The sequence below is a fragment of the Lepidochelys kempii genome, chromosome 2, assembly GCF_965140265.1.
Source record: "Lepidochelys kempii isolate rLepKem1 chromosome 2, rLepKem1.hap2, whole genome shotgun sequence".
Classification (NCBI taxonomy): domain Eukaryota; kingdom Metazoa; phylum Chordata; order Testudines; family Cheloniidae; genus Lepidochelys; species Lepidochelys kempii.
In genome coordinates, this window is record NC_133257.1 from 14,293,350 (window position 1) to 14,320,336 (window position 26,987).

At 41.4% G+C, this 26,987-nt stretch overlaps 1 protein-coding gene across 1 annotated transcript in view; it reads right to left on the reverse strand.

The window, feature by feature from the left end:
• Positions 1 to 24,202, reverse strand: part of KHDRBS3 (KH RNA binding domain containing, signal transduction associated 3) — a 193,332-nt gene extending 169,130 nt beyond the window's left edge. Inside the window, exon 1 of the mRNA XM_073330059.1 lies at positions 23,913 to 24,202. Coding sequence (XP_073186160.1) covers positions 23,913 to 24,000 — 88 coding nt within the window. The 5' untranslated portion in view covers positions 24,001 to 24,202. The remainder of the gene's footprint in view (positions 1 to 23,912) is intronic.
• Positions 24,203 to 26,987: the final 2,785 nt, after the last annotated feature.

Here is a 26,987-nt window from a genome sequence, read left to right on the forward strand (position 1 = left end):
AAAACCTTACAGAAACAGACTGGACGTGTTACATTTCTTATTACCACCAAATAACTCATTTGTTATTTAAACGGGTCCAGACATTAGTACTAAGAATTTATCTTAGCCAAAAATGAATAACAGCATACAAGAAATTGACCAGCTACCTGACATTGTACCTAGCAATTCTGAATAGTGTTCCATTGCATGGGGTTAGCCAGATGTGACCCGAATCTCAGTTCCCATCGCATACTGGAACAAGGAAAGAAAACAAGTCACTGGACTTTGATCTAAACCCTCTTGCCAAAAAAAAGAAGTGTGTACACTATGAATGTGCACAAGGAGCACAAGAGGTTGTGTTGCAGAGTTCTTCAAAGGAATCCCCATTTTTTTCTGTGCAAGAAGCTGTGATAGCCCTACTGGAATGAATGTGGATATTCACTTGGAAAAGATTACTCCTTTTCTAGGACCCAAATACAGGTTAGCATCCAAGTTTTAATCACCACCTTTTCTTAATGAAAAGCCAAAAAACAGAGGGAGTAAAGCAGGACAGGGCAGCCAGATCTTCCACTCTCCTACCCATTGTGAGAGCCAAAATAGCCCTCTTTCATGAAAGAATTGATACAAGATCTAAAACGGATGAAGAGCTTATAAAATCATGAGATGGAGTCACCATGGGAATGTCCCTGGAGGTCTGAGGAAAAATTACTGCCTTTAACAAAAAATGGGAAAGGTAACCCAGACTACACCTCTTTCAGAGATACAAATACTTTAGATATGGTCAGGTGCACATCTTGACAAGACAGCATTAGCCCAAACATTCTATCAGGGAAGATTCTGAAAAGTATTACAAGAATGATCCAGAAATGGAAGACCAGTTTATATAACAGCACCAGAGAGAAATTCCAGCTAGCTAGAATCTATTAGAAATCTCAAGTCCCACAAGAGAATTGGAGTGGTTAAAATATATATTATTTCTTGGTCCCCACCCCATCATGTTAACTGAAACTTATGTTTTACTATAAAGGCTATTTCTTCTGTTTCCAGAACAAAAGGTGCATGGGTAAGCCAGTCATCCAGGCACACACCATTGCACTGGGACCATATGTTTAATTGCTTATTCACTATGACCCCTAAATCCTTTTCAAAGTCACTGGTTTCTAGAATGCAATCCTCTATTCTATAGGTCTGGCCTGCATCCCTGGTTCCTAAACACACATTTGCTTCCATCTTATCAAGTGATCCAGCCTGTTGTATAACTACCCCCTCCTCATTATTCCACCAATTGTTGTCTGCAAGTGATCAACACTGAATTTATATTTACTTCCACATCACTGATAATATAGATATCAGGCCTAATATCAATTCCCACAGCGTCCCATTAGAAATACCCCATACAATGTCTGAGCACAGCTTTTCTTCCAGGCCTTGCAGTGATGATCCCCTTGTCTAATAAATCTTTTGGTTGAAGGGACCTTTAGTCTCTCCCTGGGTTAGCAGTACAACAATTTCTGATGCCTGTCCTTGCTATTGCTGCCAGCTTTCTGAAGGTGGAAGGCTTCTTCTGACATCAGAACAGACAAGTCTGCCCTAAAGGAACTGTATCTTCCCATTCCTCTTCCAAAGAGTGTTTGCAATAAAAAAAACTCAAATCCCATTTTCTAGAGTAAAGATCAGGGAACATATAAGGACAATGACCCTTGCAGTTTTTGAAAGCACTGCCTATAAAAGTTTTTAGCATCTTGCACAAGAACATGCATAGTCTGGCAATACTGGAGTCTCACCAACATATATGGGGATGTCAAACCACTCAGAACAGGCAGAGCAGTTGTGTCCTAAAAAGTTCAAACTTCAATTTTATCAGCACCAAAGTAAATTAATCTAAGCATGTGGCAAGAGGACTAAAATCTAACTATACAAGTTCTCAGAGATCAAAGCAGAAAGGCATGAGGTGCTGAACAAGTTGAAATCTGCAATTTCAGCAACTGTAGGCACAGTGCAATGCTCCTATATAGCCCATCTCCATGCTCTCAAAAAGCTCCCTTCTAGATACCTGCTGAAGCAGCTTTCTGCAGATTTCCTCTTAATAAAGGCTCTTCCTAGGACTTCCACTCTTCCAAATGATAAATATTGGATGGAATTATATGGGGCCCGTCAATACCATTTATTCAACAAGTGGGACACACTAAACATGTATTTGCAAAAATAATTAGCAGGCTTTGTGTTAAGGAAGAGAAAATTTCTTCAAAGATGCAAAGAGATGAGAAATACACTATTTTAATCTTGAAAGTACACAAGAAACATTGCAGAATTTCTAAATATACTTTAAAGGAGGCATTATAATCAATAGAAGATGCACTAAAAAACAACAGAAGAGGCTCTTTTATTAAAAGCATTCAAATGGAACTAGTTTATGGCTAAAAGAAAAGGAGTACTTGTGGCACCTTAGAGACTAACCAATTTATCTGAGCATAAGCTTTCGTGAGCTACAGCTCACTTCATCGGATGCATACCGTGGAAACTGCAGCAGACTTTATATATACACAGAGAATATGAAACAATACCTCCTCCCACCCCACTGTCCTGCTGGTAATAGCTTATCTAAAGTGATCATCAGGTGGGCCATTTCCAGCACAAATCCAGGTTCTCACCCTCCACCCCCCCACACAAATTCACTCTCCTGCTGGTGATAGCCCATCCAAAGTGACAACTCTTTACACAATGTGCATGATAATCAAGTTGGGCTATTTCCTGCACAAATCCAGGTTCTCACATACACACCCCCACCCCCATACACACACAAACTCACTCTCCTGCTGGTAACAGCTCATCCAAACTGACCACTCTCCAAGTTTAAATCCAAGTTAAACCAGAACATCTGGGGGGGGGGGGGTAGGAAAAAACAAGAGGAAACAGGCTATTTATGGCTGATATCTTTCCTAAAAATAAGGACACTTTTTTGACCAAAGGCAGCTAACAGAAGGCCCACGGCCACCAATTCACACAGATATTTTAATTCATTGTTTATGCACCATAAGGAATGTTTTTCACCATGTGAACCAAGATCTTGCTCCATACCATAACATATATCCAATTTCCTTTTATGCGATTTTCTGCATCACTGTAGCCTTTGGTGACCTAGCTATGTATTTTTGACCTACAGCTAAGCATTACTTCTGCTGCCTGATGGGAATTTATTCTTTTCTTCCTTCCCTTAAGGCTTGTTTACACAGTGCAGCAATGTGCACTACACAGCTGTGAATTCTAAAGTGCACTAAAATGTTGCACACTAGTTGTTTCATGTAGACCCTTCTGGGGCATGTTAAAAGCTCCCTAGTGCACTTCATAGTAAGCAGCACTCAATTGGGGACAAGATAGCAATGGCAAACAGGTGCATGTAGCAGATGGTATGTTGCATGGGTGCTTGAACAAACGTGTATAGTCGAGGTGCTGAGAGCCATATATAAAAATGGAAATCACTTCAAGCCAGAGGGTGCAGCAGCACCCTTAGCACCTCTGGTCCCAGCACCTATGGTATCTTGGATATGTGCAGCTCCTTGGAAGGAGATGTTCTAATGTTCACTAGTTATAGAGAGAAGCAATGAAGGCTAGCACCAAATGCCTGTGTGACGTGTAAGGCCTTGAGAACCAAGCTTCCCAAGATATACTCAGAGTTGTATAAGGACTGCAAGTGTTTCTTCATAAGAAAAAGTTTCTATATATTTAATATTAGTTGCCATGTTAACAAATTAAGAATAGGAGTTACCATACACATTGGTGTTCCTCTGTTCCACATCTAACCCCCACTTGCTCCATAGGACTTGGATGTACAAGATTGCCTCACTTCAGCCGAACTCATGATTTGTTATTTTTCCTTAAATAACGCAAGCTAAAATTTGTAGTGGCCTTCCAAGTGATGCATTTAAATATCACATGAGAAATACAGGTGTTCTACTCTACCCTGAACAGCTTCAAACCTAGAACATTTACACACACACACCTCACCACCATCACAGAAAGAACTCTGCACTCTTCACGAGGATCAGTGACTGACTTGAGTCCATCAAGCAGCCAGAGGTGCCACTGAAAACAATCCCCAACTGAACTGTCAATGTTCTGCTGCTTTGAGCCAGCATAGATTAATATTATCCAACATCACTAATAAGACCGAAGAATATACTTCAGGATACACCATTCTGGCATGCTGCTAATTTTTAATAGCCACTCCCTAATTATTGGAAATAGGGCAGGGAATTTAAAGATTCTCAAAGGTATAAAGCTCAATGTGTCTGTTTTGGCATACATGCTATTTTAAAAGAATATACCGTAATGGCAACTCTAAAGGAAGGGATTCTCAGTTAATACAGGTTTCAGAGTAGCAGCCATGTTAGTCTGTATTCGCAAAAAGAAAGGGAGTACTTGTGGCACCTTAGAGGCTAACCAATTTATTTGAGCATAAGCTTTCGTGAGCTACAGCTCACGTCATCGGATGCATTCACCAGGGTCTTCACCTCCTATCTTATTTATCCAATTTATTTGCAGCTCACGAAAGCTTATGCTCAAATAAATTGGTTAGCCTCTAAGGTGCCACAAGTACTCCTTTTCTTTTTGCGAATACAGAGTCTCAGCTGTATTCATACCATCTCCCTTTTCTCTAAGTCTTGGCACATCATTTTTCAAAACAGCATGCATTTTACACTGTACTTTGTGAGATGCACTGTATTTAAAAGGCTATTCATTGTTTTAATTTAATATATTCATGTCTCTTAAAAAAAGTGTAACAGAAAGGGAAAAGGATAGAGCAGGAAAGCTCTAGGTCATTCTTCTGCTTTTCATTAAAGTCATAGAGTTCACTATATATTTCTATCCTACTTGCATAATCACTAGCAATTGGCAGTACCTCTTGATAAGAGACAAGGGATTAAAACTCTGTAGCTGGCCAGGAGTGTCTATTCTTTTAATCTATTTTTCTGAAGGGGCCATCTGCTCCTATTCTTTAATTTCATACCCTAGCTCCAAATTACATTCACCATTTGGTTCGGTTTCAATTAATTGCATGTAAAAGTTTCTTCCATTTCAGGATAACTGGCTTGACTGAGGATCAAATCATGTAGGGCAGAGTTTTTACTATAGTAACCTGATTCCCCAAACTTTAATAAGTGATTTTATTGGTGGCTCAAATAACTGATTGGCCACCAATAAAACAAAGTAGAGAAAATAACCCCCTCTAACATTTGTTTTATTATGCCACAACCTGAGATAAGTTACAAACCAATGTGGGCAGCCGTGTTTTGGAAAAACCACAACACAGAACTTGAATAGGAAAGGGACCATATCTATGTTTTCTATGTCACACAATGACAGCCAACAAGTGTAAGGAATCTGCCTTGAGAGCAACACTGAACGTGTACCCTCCAAATAAAGGACACTAGAGGAGCAGACTTAACAAAAAGATCTGTGCCACCATCAATATAAGCATTTCCCTTGCAGATTCAAATGCTACTGATATTTTTTTTTAAATGCAACTTAAGGTGCCATCTCTTCTTCCCCTGCCCCCTCTTCCTCTGTATTACCTCTCCATGGTCCCTTAACAGCACCCACTCTAGGTGCCCCTCTCTTCATCTGTCACCTCTTGGGCAGAGACCTCTTCCCCACCCCTCACTCCTGACTAGCAGTTTTCCAGGCCCCATGCCTACACTGTGACATTCTCAGAAAGCTAGACTGCCTCAACATGCAAGCATCTACACTTTGTTTTCTCTCCAGAGGCTATCAACAGCAAATGCCTGTAGTTATAAGTTACCATACAATTCTTTATAAGCAAGCTCTTTTATTTTTAAGGTGAAAAAGAAAACATTAAAAAACAATAAATAAAAGAAGCTACAATACATGCTAAAAAAGTTTACAAAGGTCATCCTTTTTAACATAGAGAAGCTAGATGTCTTAAAATAACCAGGGCCTGATGAAATACATCCTAGAATACTCAAGGAGCTGACTGAGGACATATCTAAGCCATTAGCGATTACCTTTGAAAAGTCACGGAAAACAGGAGAAATTCCAGAGGACTGGAAAAAGGCAAATATTTTGCCAATCTATAAAAATGGGGGAAAAAGGACAACCTGGGGAATTACAGACCTGTCAGCTTAACTTCAGTACCCAGAAAAATAGAGCAAATATGAAAGCAATTTGTAACCACCTAGAAGAGGATAAACAGTCAGCATAGAACAAATCACGACAAACCAACCTAATAGCTTTCTTTCACAGGGTAACAAGCCGGGGGGGGGGGGGGGAACAAGAGAGAGAAAGAGTGGTAGATGTGGTATATCTTGACTTCAAGTAAGGTTTTTAAACACTTCTTCACATGACTCTCTCATAAACAAAATTAGGGAAATAGAACCTAGATGGAGCTACTTTAAGATGAGTGCATAACTGGCTGGAAAACAATTCCCAGAGAGTAGTTATCAGTGGTTCAGAGTCAAGTTAGAAGGACATATCAAGTGGAATCCCACAGGGATTAGTTCTGCTTCCTATTCTGTTTAATATCTTCATCAATGATTTAGAGAATGACACAAAGCCTACACTTATAAAGTTTGCAGATGATATCAAGCTAAGAGGGGTTGCAAGTGCTTTGGAGGATAGGGTTAAAATTCAAACTGATCTGGACAAACTGGAGAAAGGGTCTGAAGTATTATCTGGAAGAAGCAGAAGGAGAGAAATTGGCTGTGAACATCTAAAGGAGCAGTTCTCAAACTTTTGTTTTGTGGACCACTTGAAAATTGCCGAGGGTCTTAATGATCTTTCCAAATGTCCGTACCGTTAGCTAACTATTGTAAAGCGCTTTGGATAAAAGTGCTAAATAAAAAATACACCTTATTAGCTTTTTTGTTCTACAAATAAAAGCACAACTCATATTTTAAGATCAGTAGTCTTACTTTTCTAATGTGATGGATGTGCCCTCTCTCCCCTGCCACAGCAGCCACAAAGCTGGGGCTGGGAAGGAGGACAGTCTCTCCCCAGCAGCTGCAGCCCTGGAGCTGGGAAAAGTCTCCTTTTTCTCTGGCTGCTGCAGCCCTGCATGTCCCCAATTCCCTCCACCCCCCTATTCGGACCTCACTGACCCCCTCCAACCAACTCCCTCTCCCCCGCTCCAAACCCCAGGCCACCACCTCATCTTACATGTGCATCTTCTCCAGGGTCCAAGCCTGCGTGCCTCCGCTAATAAGGTAGGTGGTCCTTCATTCTCATGTGCAGCTGCCCAGGTGTGCGCCTTAGAGGGAACTATCTGCGGAGTGCCTAAATGGAGTTTGCGGACCACAGGATGAGACCTCTGATCTAAAGTTTCTCCAAATCACCCAAGACTATTGTTACCTCTCCCACTCAATAGAAATGCTGGTAAGAGATGCATCCCAAAGCACAGAATGAATGCAGAAAGCCCATTAGTACTGGACTAATTGTAGCAGCAGTCATCCAAACAAAAAGGGAGGGGGGGGGTGTAGCTCATGCACGTATCCCACGTTTTTTCTAAGAGGTATTTTTCCTATTCACAGTTCCTCTTGCTGTATGATTCAAATAAGTTAAAATGAGAGAAGTTCTCACTGAAATTGAGGGGTATATAGAATCTTAAAGGATTCAGGGGCAGCCGCAACTCATTGTCACTCCATCATACCAATACTTCCATTGTGGAGAAAAAAAAAAAAAAAGATAACCCCAAAGAAAATTGATACAAAGCTTCATATGAATGCACACACACACACACACACACACGCGCGCGCGCAAGCAAGAGAGTTTATTGAAAAGTTTTTAGCCAAAGGTTTCATAGATGGAATTTCTCTATAAAAAGAAAACCAAGGAAGGAAAAATCCTCCCAAGAGTTGTATAAAAAACTTCCTATATGCTCACCAAGAAAGTGTAAAAGATTTACCAACCACTAATGTGAGACTAGCATTTGTTTGCTGCCTTGTAGGTTCGCTCTTGGTGAGCTGCTAGCTGAAGCTGAAAATCTGATAAAGATATCAAATGCAAGAGATGGAAAGCAGCCAGCGATATAGCATCAACTGGAAGTGGAGAATAATAGGTGAAGCAAAACTCACTTAACTTCCCAGTTTCCTATTAATTTTATACTTGACAAAAAAATGTGATGAAAGAAGGCAGTTGAAAAACACAAAAAAGACAAGCAATGGAAAGAGAGCAACAAGGAGAAGAGCATACATGAAAAGTTCTATATAAAGGGACGGATCTGAAAGGGGAAATCTATGCAACGAACAAACAATGCATTACGTAAGACAGGGAGACGCCCCACTGCTGAAAGAAAATTATGTTTTAGTCTCTTACAAGTTACAGTACATGAATATCTGTTCTCTTCCTACCCCAGTCTTCATGGCCTGCTCCTTTTCTCAGAGATCATATAGTCTGAACTCCAATACATCAAAGACCATCACACTTCACCCAGTTACCCTTGTATTGAGCCCGATAACCTAGTTGACTAAAGCATAAATTCTAGAAAAGCGCAGTCTAGATAGAAGTGGACAGAGAATCCACCACTTCCCTTAGTAGTTTGGCCAATGGGTGATCACCTTCCCTATTACAAATCTGTGCCTTATTTCTAATTTGAATTTGTTTGGCTTCATCTTCCAGGACACTGATTCCAGTTATCTTTCTCTGACAGATTAAATGACTCTTTAGCACCCAATACTTTCTACTTTGTGAAGGTACTTACACCCTTGAAACAATCATCTCTCAATATTCTTAGAGTTCAATCTCTTTAATTTATCAAAATCTCACCGCAAGGCATTTTCTTCAAACCACGAATTTTGTGGCTCCTCTGCACTCTCTCATTTTTCAACATTCTTCTTAAAAGGCAGAAACCAAAACCTTCACAGTATTCCAGTATTTTTTTCCACCACTGCCATACACAGAGAATCACCTCCCTACTCCTAATCCCTTTGTTTATTCATCCAAGGATCACAATAGCCCTTATTGTCACACCACACTATTTAGTTGATTGCCCACCGCCCCCAAGAATCACTGCTTTCCAGGATGTAATCCTGCAGTCTGTAGGTTTGGGTTACCTTCCCTGTTCCTAGATGTATAATTTTGCACTTGGCTGTATTAAAATACATTTTGTTTGAATGGACACAGTTTACCAAGCAATCCAAATCACTCTATACCAGAGGTTCTTAAATTGGGGTGAGTCCCCCTGAAGGGGCACAGAATGTATTCTGGGGAGCGACATGAGAACATTCAGGGAAGAGAAAACTTACTGCCTACATTTTACCCACAATGAAAAACTAGCAAAATTGGATACCTCCAGATATAGCTGGTCTTCAGATGGCACTGTGTATTTTGACGGATTTCTGTTAAACTTGCATAGCCTTATACAAAGTTGTTACCATCTGTATGTTAATCCATTTGCTACAATGCAGTGTGCATATTTAATTGCAAACATTGACCACAATTGCGGTTTTGCTTTTGTGTTTATTACAATGGATAATTTGCTCTGTTTGAATCAATGCCTTACTGTTTAATATGCAGTGTATGTATGTTTTATATGTGTTTTTTTAAAAATTGATATATGTACTTGTGTCGGGGGGTGTAAACTATGACAGATACAAAGAAGGGGAACACAATCAAAGAAGTTTGAGAATAATTGCTCATACAACTGCCCTCTCCTCATTAATTTACCACTCCAGTATGTGTGTCATCCACAAATTTTTTTAAAGAGTGATTTTAGATTTACTTCTACTTTATGTACCCCACTAGAAACACCACCCTTCAATGATTCCTCAGATAACTACCTTGAGAGGTCTCATATAGCACATTCTTAATCCATTTACCATGTGCTGTAATATCGCATAGTGATTAAAAAAAAAAAACAGAATACCATGCAATATAAAGTCAGATGCTTTACAAAAGGGAATCCTTACCCCAACCCTGATACTTCACTCTTCCATATAAAAGGGACAAAGGAGTTTAATATCTTGACTTGAAGAATAATTTTAACTCCCCCCACCCCCACAGTAGCGGGGGTGGAATTCCAGAGAGGGCATAGAAAAGGTTGCCTATGTAGAATTTAGGAGTACATGCAAGTCAAACAAGACCAGAACATAAGACTAGACGATCAGTACTCTGACCTTCTTACTGACTTCTCCAGTAAAGTACTCAGAAGGTTACAGTTTTAATTTGCGTGGCTGATGTTAATGAGGATTAGAAGTGACAAACCATATCAATTTAAATTTGAAACCTTTATATTTCATCACTCTCATTGACTGTCAAAGTAAGTGTGCAACTGAATCAGAAGTCAGTTTAGACTAGATGAAATCGTCAGTGAGTGGCTGCAGGCTGGAGTCATGCTTCAGAGCAGAGGAGCCCAGGGTGAAGCAGTGTGATTAGCTTAAACTGTTATTTTACAGCATCCTTGTTAACTACTTGCTACATAAAGTATTTGACTCATGTTGGCATCAGAAGTCAGAGGAACAATTACAGAGTCCACAAATTTGACATTTAAGGTTCTCAGAAGTTTCATATAGTTATTCAAAACCTAGTTTTATTGGGGGAGGGATCATAAAACCAGTCTTTTCAAGAAATGCTGAACTACCCAACCAATCCCATTACTGAAAGTTTTAACCAGTGAAGTCTTATTTATTGCAGGTATAAGTCCTATTAGTGGGTGAGGAGCAATATTCAAACACTAACTGATTTCTAATGCATCTGCAGTCCCATTGCCTACTACTGCAGTAATAAAGAGAGGGGGAAAGAAAGAACCAAAGCAACTTAATGACAGGTTTCAGAGTAACAACCCTGTTAGTCTGTATTTGCAAAAAGAAAAGAAGTACTTGTGGCACCTTAGAGACTAACCAATTTATTTGAGCATAAGCTTTCGTGAGCACTTTAGATAAGCTATTACCAGCAGGAGAGTGGGGTGGGAGGAGGTATTTTTTCATGCTTTTTGTGTGTATATAATAAGATCTTCTACACTTTCCACAACATGCATCCGATGAAGTGAGCTGTAGCTCATGAAAGCTTATGCTCAAATAAATTGGTTAGTCTAAGGTGCCACAAGTACTCCTTTTCTTTTTGCAAAGCAACTTAGTTGTTTTTTGTGAAGCTTCTAGAAAACCATGTCCAGTCATATAGCTACTTCTATTTTCCATAAAATCTGCTAACTAATCTACCTTTGCATGAACCTTTTCATGGTCTGACATTATCTGGTTAAAATAGGACCATATAGATCATTGTTACAACCACTGTTATATATTTGCAACAAATCTTTTACAAAATGTGGCATGTAAGATGTCTATGGAAAGGTTATGATTTGCTGAATACGATTATGCTATTTGTATGCATGTATAACTTAAAATACAAAAATGATGAGTACTGAAAATATACCTGGATTTCAAATGTTTGCTCCTGGGGTAATGCCCACAAGGTAGTTAGCCAGCACATCTTGGAGAGACTAGTCACATTGAGTGGCCCATCAAAAGGGCACTTAACTCACAATGAGCCATTGGAGATGCCCATCTAAACTGAATGGACCTTCCTGTGGCTGTTCCATCTGAAGTCTAGGTAATGGCTTCCTACCATGACTAAGCAAAATCAGGCAGACAGGTGACTTGCCCATGTGACTCCAAACTCCCATCTTTTTACCTGTAATTTTCCACTAGCTGTGCTGAGGGCTTTGTTTGAAACAATGGGTTTCCCTCACCATGGCAGAAGCTATAAAAGGTCCTGGAAACCCCTTTGTTTTGCCTCTTTCCTGCTCAAGCCTCTGGACTTATACTAATGGGAGCACTCTAACCAAGGGACTGATGTCCTTCCAGTGATTTGGAAGCAACCAGAGACTTAAACCAGCAGTTTATTCCATCACTGCTACAAGTCTGAACCAAGAACTTCGTATGTATTTGATTCCTTTAACCAATTTTAACATTGTTTATGAATAAACCTTTTGATTTTAGACACTAAAGGATTGGCAAGAGTTTGATGTTTGGGTAAGATCTGAGATATATATTGACCTGGGTGTGTGGCTGGTCCTTTGGGATCAGGAGAACCTTATATTTAATGAGGCTGGTTGTAAAGAACCACTCATCTTTAAATCCAGTGTTTTGGGGCGATACAAGGACTGGAATACCTAAGGAAACTGCTTTTATAACTTCTTGTTAGTCAGTGTGGTGAGACAGAAGTTTTTTTGTTGCTGATTTGGTATATCTTATGGAGGAATAACCACCAGTTTGGGGTATATCTGCCTTATTTCTCAGCAGTTTGTCCTGAATTTGGTATTCTCAGTTGTGACCCCCCGAAGCATGGTTACATGTGGATCTTTCATTCTTTTGCCATGATCATTATTCCATCAAGAAAATCATTGCCTACTCCCAAGCAGACATTACTTTCTAAGTCACTTCTGGGGAGGACAATTTACTCAGAGTGACTCATAGGCTTAAGCAAGCCTCTTCTCATTATGGATCAATTATTTTCAACTGAGTAGACTAAGCATACAGCCCGTGAATGGTTTAGTACATCTTATTAACTTACTGTCCTCATCTCTGAGGAATTTTCTTTATCTACATTTTTAGTTACAAAATGTCTACTTCTCTTACGAAGCAATTTGATAGCCACTCAGAAGAAACACTTGTACAAATCTGTGCTGTCCCTCCTTCTCAGTCAAAAGAGAGACACTGTGATAGCAGATGAAAGATTAGAGGTTGTGCAGTAATAAAATAGTGGCCACAGAATGAAGGCTTAAGGAGAGATCATCATCATCCCCCAAACCTGTCACACTCCCAGTCCTCACACAAACAATTCACTACCAAAGATATTTACATCAAATAAAATATGAATGTCTCTTCACAGTCTTCTAACCAGAAACACACCTTTAAGAGAGTCCCTGAACATTGAAAAATTATGGCATATCCCATGTTGTGACAAAGTTCCTCCTACCTTGGTGGGTCTTGTGCTTATTGGCGGATTTGCTTGCCTTGGAGCTTTACGGCAGCACTCAGTTTGGCTGTTTTCGTGAACTTACAGTCCAGGTCAACTCCTCCTGTGTCTGACCAGGAGTTGGGAGGTTTGGGGGGAACCTGGGCCCGTCCTGTACTCTGCGTTCCAGCCCACGGCCCTGTGGAATGCAGCTATCTAGAGTGCCTCCTGGAAAAGCTGTGCGACAGCTACAACTCCCTGGGCTACTTCCCCATGGCCTCCTCCCAACACCTTCTTTATCCTCACCGTAGGACCTACCTCTTGGTGTCTGATAATGCTTGTACTCCTCAGTCCTCCAACAGTATGTGTTCTAACTCTCAGCTCCTAGTGCCTCTTGCTCCCAGCTCCTCCCAGGTGCACCACAAACCAAAGTGAGCTCCTTCTTAAACCCAGGTGCCCTGATTAGCCTGCCTTAATTGATTCTAGCAGCTTCTTGATTGGCTGCAGGTGTTCTAATCAGCCTGTCTGTCTTAACTGTCTACAGAAGGTTCCTGGTTGTTCTGCAACCTTCCTTGTTACCTTACCCAGGGAAAAGGGACCTACTTAACCTGGGGCTAATATATTTGCCTTCTATTACTCTCCTGTACCCATCTGGCCCAACCCTGTCACAATGTATAAAAATTACAAATTCTTAGTAAAATACAGTATGCTGCAGACTTTTGTTGAGGAAACCTGACTGAAGATGCAGATGCTTTGAGAAATGCAGAGTCACTGTTTACAAAATAAAACTGATTAATTACAGCTTCAAACACCCAATTCTTTAACAGCATAATAAAATTAATCAGTACTACTTACTATTTGTGGAGGAAATTAACTGAATAAAAGTCAGTAGCTTACTTTATCCCTGAAGTATTTTGGGGACAAAGTTTAGTTCTCAAGATCTTTAATTGTTTTATTTCATTGTTACTCCAAGTAATTTGTACATAAAAACCAGCAGGCCTGTTCTGTGGTCAGTACTAGCTGCCCATTCAATAAAATGGATCAAAATATAGTTAATATACAAAAAACAGCCTCTCCCCCGAGGAAAGGTCTATTGCTGCCTTATATCTGGCCATGTCAGTGGAAATCAAGAGGGGAACTGCAAACTAATTCAACTACTCTGTGTAGGATGAGAGACAGGGTCTTGTGTCACAAACTTGCATCTGTGAACCTCTTCCCTTCAACATACATACAAGCAAAATATATTACATCTTTCTGTAATAACCTGGAATCCGTATTTCCTTTTAGTTGATGTTTGCATCTCTAATGCTTTTGCATTTATATGTTTCTTCTATTCCAAGCATTTAACCTAAATACAGTATATGGGCCTTAGTGGGTGGTATGGGTTGAGATTGTTTCTTCTGAGGGTGAGGGGCAGGTGTAAGGTTCCCATATGCCTTCTGTAATGAAGAACTACAAATGAAAATGTTAACAGGTTTTATTTCTATTAATTTCTTTAAATTTGATTTAAAACATATTTCAACAGGCATTCACAAGGGCTAACAACATACATAACTAGAGAAAGGCAGTTCCTATCCTCATTTCTCTCCATTATTTTAACAGAAATCCTTCCCTTTCCAACCTTTTTCAGCATTCTGTGTGTTCACAGTCTGGTTTACACTACAGAGTTAGGTTGAAGGAAGCTGCTTAAAGTCAAACTATTAATGTATGTATTTACACTACCAGGTCCTTTAAGTCAACCTAAGTTGCCTCTGACGTGGACTTCTGTAATTCACCTCTGCAAGGGGCGTAGTGCTTAGTTTGATTTTCATGGGCCGACTGTGAGGCAGCGCAGACACAGTGTTGTCTAATTAGACTTAATTGGCCTCCAAGTGGTATCTCCAATGCTCATCTGTGACCGCTCTGGAGATCATTCTCAACTCTGCTGCACTGCAGCCAGGTACACAGGAAACAGCCCCTCCCCTGCTAAAGCACCGGAACTTTTGATTACCCATTTCCTGTTTGATTAGTATTGGGAGCATACCAGCTTGAGCACAGCTGATCGTGGAGACTACACACCTAAAACGTGCCCCAGCCTGGTCTGTACAGGAGGTGGTGGATCTCATCACTATGTGGGAAGAAGAGTCTGTGCAAGCAAAGCTCTGATCCAGCAGAAGAAACGCTGATATCTCTGTAAAGATCACTCATGGAATGGGGGAGAAGAGCTACATGCGGGACACACAGCATTACTGTATGAAAATAAAAACTTTGCCAGGCGTACTAGATGAACAGTTCTGGTGCTGAACCCCACACATGCTGGTTCTACAACGAGCTGCATGCGATTCTTGTGGGGTGACCCTACAAGCACCCCCATCCCCCACAAGCAACATGGACCCCTCACAGGTGTGAGAGTCTAGGGATAACAAGGAGAATGATATGGTGGAGGAGGAGGAGAATGGGAGACAGGCGAGTGGTGGCTCCATTCTCCCTGAGCACCAGGAAATATTTTTAACCCCAGAGCATTGCGGGTTGCAGGACATCATAGTGGCGGACCATGATGCCAGGGAAGGCACCTCTAGCACATACACAATTACAATGAAAGTCTAGTTAAACTTTAGGGGGTGCACACTTTCAATGGTATTGTAGGTTTACTGTGAAGAAAAAGTGAGGTGCTGTGGTTCTCTGCTTACAAGAGGCTGCTCCAGCTACGCAGAGGGTTGCCCCCCAGAAAGATTGTTTATGTGGACTGAGATATCCATGGAGGATTCCCAGGCTCTCTAGGAAACTTTCATGGAGGTACTCTGCCATCCTTTGCAGGAGGTTTCTGGGCAGGCAGTCTTATTTCTTCCACCATGGTAGGACACTTTCCCCACACAACTCCTGAATTAATTCAGCTGGCATTGTTGTAGTACACAGAGACCGGGTTTATACCCAGCACTTGCAACATCTCCTTCCTTTCCACCTCTGTTACCCTCAGGAGACTAATATCACATAGGGTCACCTAGGGGAAAACAGGTGAAGTCCTCATTAAAAGTGCTCTTACATGGAAAAAAGGCATATAGACCCATCCTGCCCCACGCACACGTTCCAGATTGCCAAACCACATGGCCACTAATGTGCCTTTACTGTGCTTGGCATGGATTGCAAATAGTTTAAAGTGGCTGATGGGGATTTGAGCCCCACCTGAGAGATTCCACGATTTGGAAATGAAAACGTTTGTCCCTGCCCCCTTCATAAACAGCTTCCCATGGTTCTATGGGAAAGGGCTACTGTTTGACTAGCTACCTGGGCTCCTGACATAAGCCTTCATTAAAAAAGTGCAGTCACCCATGACCTGGGGGGGGGGCAATACTACCCATCACTGGAGCAGCAAAAAACAGTACAGTGAACAGTTATGGATTCTGATTGTTATGGCTTGCACCTAGTCTAATAAGTTTTTTTTTTTAAATGAAAACACAACCTTGCTATGGAAACATTTTATTCATGTACAATAGCTCCTTTATCCCCTCCTCCCCCGACAGCTGGAAATGTGTCCTTCGGCATGTCATCAACACCTGAAAGCAGACTTTTGGTGATCAGGAGAAGAACGAACATGGGAGGACATTTTCATTGAGATAATGAACGCCTCTGGGGCTGCTGACACAGAGCTGAAAGCATAGAGGATTTCACTGTCTGAGAAGTTAACAGGAAAGCATCCAACGAGTGTGGAGCACAGGATAAGATGCTTTGGATTACGAGGGACCAAGCAGACATTTTGAGGCATCTGGTTAAACTGCAGGAACAGAAGCAGGAGGGTGGAGTCCCTCTGCAGACCCTGGTGGACAGCCAGCCAGCATCGCTTAGCGTAAAATCACCCTCCCACAAGTGCTCCATGATGAGTGGGTAAAAAGCCCATTATCCCTTTCACTTAACTCAGGTGGGGAGGGTACAAGGAACAGAAGACACCCCTTCACAGACCTTTGATGATCTAGAATGTGGTGTTATGTTACACAGCTGAAAATGTTTCTGCCCTTCCAACTTTACAACCCTTTTCCCCCACCCCACCCCCAGGTTAGCTTTTCTCTCTTCTCCCTCCTTACTGATGTTTGTTAAATAAAGTAAATGGATTTGAGAAATAAATGTTCTTTATTGAGTAGAAGCACGGGGCTTGGGTGGGGGGTTGGCTTTACAAGCACAGTGATACAAACAAGGTGGAGGTTTGGGAAAAGCACAATGCACACAAGCAGCTCACATTACTCTAACAGCTTTTCAAAGCCTCATGGATATGCAGCGACCCTTGCTGTGCTCTTCTTATTGCCCTGGTGTCTGGCTGCTCAAAAATGGCTGCCATGTGATCCGTCTCAACTGCCCACCCTGGCAAAACCTTCCCCTCCCCAGATATTCTGGAGCATACAGCTATAACTATGGGGATGTTCTCCTCACTATGGTCCAGCCTTGTTAGTAAACTTCTCCAGTGCCCTTTCAAATCACCAAAGGCACATTCAACCACCATTCTGCACCTGATGAGCCTATAATTGAACTGTTCCTTACTGCTGTCCAGGTGGCCAGTGTATGGCTTCATGAGCCATAGGAACAAGGGGTAGGCTGGGTCCCCCAGGATAACTATAGCATCTCAACATCAATGTTAAGTCTGTGGTCTGCAAAGTCCCAGATTGCAGCTTTAATAGACCCAAGTTCATAAAGATGCACGTCATGAACCTTTCCCGACCATCCTATGCTGATGTCAGTGAAATGCCCCCTGTGATCCACCAGGGCTTGCAAGACCACTGAAAAGTATGCCAAAGAGTACATAAACCAAAAGGGAATGTGGTCTGGTGTCAAGATGGGGATATGCGTGCTATTACCTCACTGCAATTAGGGAACCCCATGGTGGCAAAACCATCCATTAGGTCCTGCAAATTTCCAAGACTCACTACCCTTTGCAGCAGAAGTCGATTAATGGCCCTGCACATTTGGAGCACAGCAACTCCCACAGTTGACTTGCCTACTCCAAATTGATTCCCCACTGCCCAGTAACTGTCTCGTGTTGCAAGCTTCCAAATACAGCGATCGCCACTCACTTCTCCACTGTCAGAGCAGCTCTCATTTTTGTGTTGAACTGCAGGGCAGGGGAAAGCTCTGCACAAAGTTCCTGGAAGGTGGCCTTCTGCATTCAGAAGTTCTGCAGCCACTGCTCATGCCATATCTGCAAAAGATGCAGTCCCAGTCCATGCTTGTTTCACAGGACCAGAAACGGTGCTCAGAGTGCAGCTGCTCTGTGACTGCCAGCAGCAATTGTGAACTGTCCCCCACTCCAATGGCTTGCAGCACAACTGAGCAGGCTCCATGCTTCTGAGGCTATGGTGTATGCACAGTGGTTTTAAGGACTAAAACCACTGGATTCTTTGCCATGGATATGAGGGAGGGAGTACAGTGCATCATGGGATGCTGATGCAGTGTTCCTATTCTCCTCTGTTTTAGTCCCATGAGGCATTGTACAAACTTCCTAAAACACAGTGCGGCAAGTTGCACTTTGGGATAGGTACCCACGATGCACTGCTTTGTGCATTGATATAGGTGCTGCTAGTGAGGACGCACTCCATCGAGACAATGAGTATGGTGTGGCACCACACAATTGACTTCATTAATTCAGAGGCTCGAGGTCAAATTAGATAGAGTCAACTTAATTTTGTAGTTGAGACCAGCCCTAGTTACTGAACTATGGAACAGTTTAATAGGTATTATGTCAGCCTCTCTAGTATTTACATTTGCAAATGTATAATCTGAAAGACAAACAGTCAGCCTTGCAGACACAACACTGTGCTTGATAAAGGGCACTGAATTGTACACCAAGAAAGAGTAGTTTAACTTTTGACAGCAATGACATGTCCAGAGGTAGAAAACAAGTTAGGCAACCTAATCTCAAAAGACAGATTCAAGTTGCACATCTTTAAGTAGTATTTCCAGTAGCAAATATAAAATTACAAAAACCTGGTGATAAATTCAGCTATGAAGCCTATGAAAGTTCACCCTCACCTCAGAAAATAAGTGCTATAATTCTTCACACCTTCAAGTGCATTGCTATAGAGAGATTTTAATTTTAACCAGGAGCAACTTACTGCTGTCGTCTTCAACTCAGTTTGTTTCCGTATATGTTAAGGAGCAGATGTAACCATTGCATATTAAAGTTGTTACACCTGCAAAGATTTAGTAGGATGATTGACGAGTCCCTCATGCTACAGAAATTTTAAACACTTCCCTCTGCATGATAAGCTATTGCCATGATAAGGTTAAAGATCAAAGCTATATCTAATGCCTTTGATTAAGGTGATTGTAAAAAAAACAAAACAAAAAACCACACACCACAATTTCTAGGAAACTTCCCTCACCCCTTAGATGAAAATTTCAGCTTCTAAAGCCAAAAATGTATTTTATTTCTCTACCAAAATAGCAGTTCCCAAACACTGCAAAACATGGGAAAAAATGCAGAACTGAGCTGCATGCTCTTACATGGCCATGGGGGTGCCCACCACCTTGATTTTTCCCCCATGTGATCTAACCTCCATGGGAGAGGCACCAGAGGCCTTCCTTTAGGATAAGAGCTACTATATGTAGGCTAGAATTAGCCAGAATGTTTTATTCCTGGTACTTAACAGCTGCATATTAATCCCTTCAGAACTGCCAATTTATTAGTATATGAAAACCTCACCCATGTGTCTGGCTCTCTTGTGTCACAAACCTAACTACGTTTATAGAAAGAAAGCCAATTGTATTACAGTAAACAGGTTTAATATGTTTTGCTCAAGTAGAAAAGTAAACAAACATCTGATTCAGAGAAGAACTGTGACAATATATTCTCATTACCTCCTGGAGAAGGACCCCTACTGTTCTACCAAATTTAAGCAGTAGTGGATTGCTCCAATACTTGTTTAACACTGCACTTCAACAATAACTTTCTCAATTTATATTGGTGAAAATTCTATTAAAGCCATTGGAGGCCTCACATTTTGGGGGAACAATAGGAGAAAATTACTGCTCTATAGCAATTGAAAATAGCAAGCAATGAAGTTTATAACTATGTAGGTAGGCAACAAATATGTAGGTGCTCATTTCAATTCCATCAGTATGCTCAATGCCAGCAAATGCTTTTTGCCAAGCAAACATAGTATTACTTAACCTCGTTTCTCTGTAGTAGTTCAGAATTGTCTGGTAAAGAGTTCCTCTCTCCGTGCTCTGACCCGATGTTTATTATGCCCTGTAGTTTACAGAGTTCTGTAACCAAACCTTCAGACCAAGAAAGCATACAAGCATGTATATTTCATGATTTCTAATGGCAGATGAAAAAATTCTCAGTATACTGTTGTGTATTACCATGTGGAGACTATAATTGGCAGTTATGTAAAGTCTGGGGACAGGGCAGCTTCTCAATTCCCTCCCGATACTCAATTTCAAGATGGCAAGTCATTTGTGACTATTATTGTGCTCTCGTATGTACTGAAAAAATTGCACTTATTTCAGCCCTTCTGAACTTTGGGTTTTTTTTCCCCCCAATACTGTGACTGATGTTGCTCAATAAGTCCCAAGAAGCGATTCTAAAAGAATTAGGAAAATTGGCTTTATTCATCAAAATATGTTTGCCTTTCCACACAGTGGAGCGTATCCATAAGACAATCTTTTCCGTTGATTTGGCAAAAGTTAAAATAAACTAACAATAATTAAACTGAATTTTGAAAACCTTACAAATAACTATTTTTGCAACCCAAATTCCAATTTTGATTATTGCACCATTGGCGGGGGGGGGAGGGAGGTAGTGTTACTGAATGGATAAGAATTAAACTTCTATTACTTTCAAATAAGCAAAAATAGTGACATGTTTAGATTTTCTGATTCTTGAACAATTGTAAGAAAGGGAAGTTAACTCAGCTTTTCAACTTTAGTACAAACCACCAAAATTACAAGTTCAGGTAGAAAAAGAAAACATTTAAAAAAGTGTTATATTCTATTTTACCAAGAAGATCATAGCCTGCTATAATTGAGAAGAATAGGTTAAAGAGTTATTAACTTCTGAAGTCAAAGTAATATTAAAAACATCCTATTTCAGTAAGACTAGCAGATACCCTACATATTCCATTTCTTTTAGTCAGCAGCAACTTCAAAACAGTAGATTATACACAACTGTCTATGAGGCCAGCCATCAACTCAGGTAATTTTAAGTAGTTAAGGTTACAGAAGCCTGATTTTAAGTTGGAGCAGTAACTTTGTAGTTACTATGCTTTTATTTTAGGAGCTTACATTTCAAAAGATAAAATGAGTGAAACATCTAAGTCTGTGACTAATGGCACAGAAATTAAATCTGAAGCCGAACAAAAACCTACCTAAGTACAAGATATATTACTAACAAATGTGCTACTGAGAACACCATTCATGTTTTAGCTGTATGAGCTAGAAGAGCACCTTTGAAAGCATGTGAGGAGACACACACACACACACAAACTACTGTTCCAGGAAACAGGATTAGAAATAGATGTGACCCTGGTTATCAATAAAAAAATATACCAAAGGGCGAGCTCTAGGTATTAATTCTGGTTAATTTACTTTGTCATCAAACTTCAGACCCACAGTTAAGTACATTAGTTAAAGATCAAACTTTAACAGAAAAGGGAATAACTGTCATGATGTTTGAGGACAGAATATAGTTAGAAGTTGATTAAACTTACATCAGTAATTACAAAAAATTTAAGCACATATTTAACAGAGATACTTATTCACAGTATCAGAAAACTTGATTTACACTAAGATTTCCCTTCTCAAATAATTTTACCTTAAGTTAATTGGAAACTTTTTACAAAAAAAGATTCCTTCACATAAGATGGTCTACTGTTTCGCTCATGGGATTTTTTTTTGGCGTAAACTTTGCATTGTTTTAGAGTATCAAGCTACAAAACCATGGTATTTGCATTTTGCAATTGAGATTATGTGCATCAACTATCAAGCAACACCTTGTTAGTCCTTAAATTTAAAGCCAGAAATTATTTCCTAGCACACTGCAAATCAACAAGCTATGCCAATCTAACAACATTTGTAACTTAGATATGGAACAATGAATGTAATGAAGCAAATACCAGCATAGCCTTCCGATGATTTCAGCAATGAGATCAAGATGCATACTCGATTTTCATTTTTAAAAGTTAACTAGTGAATTGATTTGGTAATAAACCTGGAATACCACTACTTGTGAATTTTGTGCCATATTACCACAGCATATTTTATGAATATTTTAAAGTAATCTACCCATCATAAAGCAGTTTACCATTCAGACACTTCCCCGGAATAATAGCCAAATTTACACTATACTTCTTTAATATTCAGGCAATAGACATTTCTGAAAATACTAGTGACCATTTAAAACAAATTATTTTTCAGTGTACTGTTGCTAATTGACTTTGACGCTTAGAAATCAATTTTTTCAATCACAGATTATAATTGCAGAAAATTCTGCTTTAGGCAATTTTGCATAAAACTGATTTTAAGAGCTACTTTCAATTTCTGAAGTTACTTACAAAGGTGTACATGACTTCCTGTGGGAAAGCTTAGTTTGCAGACCACTTAAAGAAAATTATTATGTTCATATTTGTTCTATTTAGTTTTGCTGGCATACTGGACAGCTCCTAGAGAACAATTTTTTTGTGGAATAAGTAAGGCTATTTTGAGATAAACGATACACATGCAGTTGAATCTATTCTTACTATATATTAATACATAACCCAACTATGGACTGTTTGCAGCATAAACTGACAGGCATGTACGCTCAATAATCCCAAAGCAACACTTCACATAGCAGTGGCAACATGAAAAATCTGGAATCAAGACTAAGTGTCCTATGCATATAAATTTAAACAATTCTTCTCATTCTGCTAATAGGATGTTATTTTGCTGAGTAATTAAGATTACACTTTGTTTTATTTATTCTATGATTTTGTAACCCCAGTCCTCGTTAACTCCGCTGATCACACACTGTACAATTCAGATTCTCTCACAGCAGCCTGCACAGTAGGTAACAATAAAAAAATATATATAGTTCACTAGACACAAGAGCAAGCCCAATTAGGAATGTAAACAAAAAAAAGCCATTAGAAGTGGATCAAGAACAATAAACCTTTTAGAAACTGCAGTAATTAACTTAAATGATCATCAATAATCCAATAGAAGTAAAACAGGAAAATATCCTGATACCGTTTATTTGAACTAAAATTACAGTGTTTGACAATCCTATATTATCTGCTCACTAAAAGTGTATATTTTCCTTCTAAAGCCCACTCTTTAAACAATTTGGGTATTTAAGGGAACTTCACGACATCCGTCTGCTAAAACGCGAAGCGAAGAATCACAATGTGCATTGTTCTCGGGGCCATTTTTTTCCCCTTCTTACTTTACACAAACTCGTCAGGCTTCCTTCTCCTAGCAGAAATGTACATCACTATTAAGATCAATTGAAAGCGACAACATCAAACCCACAAGTGTCAACAGATCGGGACAACGCGTCACGTCCCAAGCACACCCCAGAGAGAAGACCCGGCTTCCTCCCCAGCCCTAGGACCAGAGGCATCCTACTGCGGGAGATCACAACAGACTCCAGAGCTGAAGTCACCCCTTCGCCCCTCCTGGGCAGCGTCTGGACGGAGATTTCCCGTCCCTGGCAGGTGCGTCGCCCCCCACCGGAGTGCGATGTGCCAAGGCACCAGCCGCCCTCTCTCCGCCTCCCGGTCCACGCGTGCTGGGGATCGCGTCTCGCCGGGAGATGGCGACCCAGCCGCCAAACCCCCCAGAGCGAGCGGCGCTTGGCCCCGGGAGCAACTTTCACCTGGCCGCCGCGGAGCGGCGGCCGGCGTCCCGGGCAGGCAACCGAAGGAGCCGGAGAGGCCAGGCTCCGCACCTGGCTGCCAGCCGCCGCCAGGAGCCCGCCCCGCCGGGACTCAGCCCGCGCCGCACGGAGCAAGCGAGCCCCCGTCCCCAACTCAGGGCCGCCCCTTCCCACGCCTCGGGGGTCCCGTCCCCCCCGCGCCGCCCACCTTGGTTCACCAGCCGCAGCGCATGGGTGAAGGACGGGTCCAGCGAGTCCTTCTCCGCCATCAGCTCGGGCAGGTACTTCTCGTCCATCTCCGCTTCCCGCGCGCCAGGGGGACCTGCACACAGGGCAGGCGGCGGCGGCGGCACCGGCGCCAGGCGGAGTCCGAGACGTCGTAAATCCTCTCAGGCAGCGGCGAGGCAACGCCTCCCTCCGGCCCCCTCCTGCCCCGGGCTCCGGGAGCGCATCCAACGGGCGCCACAGACCCACCACGGCCGCCCTACAAGACGGGGACCCCCTCCTCCCCCACCCGCCCGCCGGCCGAAGCCCGCCTTTGCTGCGGAGGAAAGGGGCAGCCACGGGGATGAGGAACCTGCGCGCACAAGCGTTATCCAAAGCGGCCTCCGCCGAGGCTACAACACCTGCAGCGGCTCCGCGCCGACTCAGCGGTAGAGGCTGGGAGCAGCAGGTTTAAATAGCGCCCGCTAGGCCACGCCCATCGCCAAGCAAAGGCCTCGCCCAACGTCCTTTCAAACCACGCCCCCGTGCGGTTTAGCCGCGCCCCTACGATCCTCCCAGCGGGCGGTGCCGTTTAGCCTCCTCAACGATCGTCCTGCCCTTCTCTGAAGATGCCTCACATTGGGTAGGCTCGCCTGTCAGTCAGCTACGTTCTGCGGCTTCTGATTGGCTGATTCTCTTCAGCGCCGGCTTGTTTGGGTCGGATCTCCAGGCGGCCCGGCAGTGGGAGCGCGAGCGGGCGGGCGGGGGTAACCGTTAGAGGCTCTGCTCCTTCCCCCTGAGCGTACCTGAGGCGGTGCGGGTGGGAACAGCACCTCAGCCTGCCCTCCGTACCCAGGGCTCCAGGCAGGGGCTGGATGAGTGTGAGGGGATCATGTAAATGCGGGAGGGTTTAAATGCCTCATCCAAACACACGGCCAAATCTTTCTCCACCCTGCAGATCCCGCCCCCCGCCCCCTCCAGTCACCTCCATATGCACACACACCCCCAGCTAGGAGGGTGGTCTCCAGCTAACCCTCCCTCCCAGATGCAGAAATCCCAGCCCAATATCACTTATGCCTCAAAGTGTCACCACCTGACATTTCCCAAAATCCCATTATTTTAAAAAAAGAATTGGGGGATCTATAGCTATCCCCACTCACTCATCCCTCCCCACTCGTGCACCATCTTGTTGTCAACCATCCTGATTGTATCAGGAGTCTCACAATATCTGAAATTTAATTTAAAATCCCAGCTACTGAAGACAAGTGCTTGTGGGAATCACAGCCTTCATTAGGTTTCAGAGTAGCAGCCGTGTTAGTCTGTATTCGCAAAAGGAAAAGGAGTAACTTGTGGCACCTTAGCGTCTCTAAGGTGCCACAAGTACTCCTTTTCTTTTTACAGCTTTCATTAGAAAATGCTTCTAGCTTTCATGGTTGCAAAGAAAAGATTAAACGTATGACTTGAGTGCACCCTAAAAGCTCAGAAACCAAATTGCCAATTAAAAAAGCAATTTTTTTTAATCTCATGATCTTTTGGGTACTTATGATATTTTTTTAAACACTTGTGGTTGGCTATATTGAAATGCCCTACTAACATTCAGCTCTCTTGCCATACTTAATACTGAGCACTCACATGTCTCTCCAAACTGAGATTTAAAGCTCTTTACAAAGGTTCGCTAAATAATCCTCAGAACAGACCTATGATGTAGGAAGATAGCTTAGTATCAGTGTACAGATGGGGAAACATAGGATAAATAAGTTGGTCAAGATCACCTAGAAAGCCTGTCACTCTTTCCACATTTTTTCTGTTGGTAAACATATTAGAAGATTTTGACATTGTGTGGCTTCCTGGTTGGCCTTCAGAAATTTCACCAATGAATCATTGTTGATAACCTAAGAGGAGAGAGAAAAAAAATCTGCTCCCCAGCAGACATGAGAAAAATAGACAACTCATTTCACTAAAGCCTTTACAACAAACTGCCATAATGCTAGCGGAATATTTTAATTTCAAAGTTTATGTTTATTGAAAAAAATCAATATAGATGCTAACAAGTGATCAACATTTCAAAGATCTGTGAAAAAATACAAAATATGCGGTGATAATCAGATAACTTTATATTTATATAGTGCATTTCATCCAAAAGTGTTTTGCAAAATAAATACAGACGTGTATAATATTAATACAAAAAGAGAGAGACTAATATTAATATTATGTTTGAGAAACCATGCACTCAAAAACAAAGAAGTACAGAATTAAGACTGAACTCTGAGCATTTCATACGTTCTTTTTTGTATTGAATATAAAGAGATTATGTTTGAAAGCATAAGCATCAAATATCACAACATATAATACAAACTGGATTTCTTATGAACCTTTTCACATGGTACTTTATTGTATAAAACACGGTATGTATTGGATATTGTATTGTATTGTATAAAGTCATCAAACTTAGCTTGACTACATTCCTTATATGATTTACAGAATAAACCCGATTCAAAGCTATTTAGTTCAAGAACCCCAGAACCAATCTATACTGGGCTAAACAGTACCAAAAGCAACCCATCATTAAGAAAGGACTCAGATCCAACCAAAAAGAAATTTTGAACTTACTGTTAAGGTAGTTCCACTTTGGGACAGTTGTCCCCATATGTATACCTAAGTTTACCAGACTGATTTTAGTTAAACTTGGCTTAATACTCAGATCTTTTAATGAGATCTATTTGTATATGGCTTGTTTTATAAAGATAACATTTCTATAGTTATGAATATGTGAAGTCAGCAAATGAATTTAGAATTGGGGCAACCTTAACAAAAACTACTTTAAACGAACCAGAAAAATTCTAATACATATACAATTAAGTTGTTCAGAGTTTCTAGTTGTTGAGGAAGACCAAATAGCAAGGTTTGATGGGCAGACACAGTACCTGGGATAGCTACAGCAAAGAGATCAATCCCTAAAAGTGTAGCGTTCTCAGGGTCCAGAGAAGAGACGGGAAAGTGTCTGTTCTAGGAGCAGGGCTGAGAAAGGAAGAGCAGCCCAGTAAATATTAGTATTACTACCCCCAAGACTTCAGAGAAC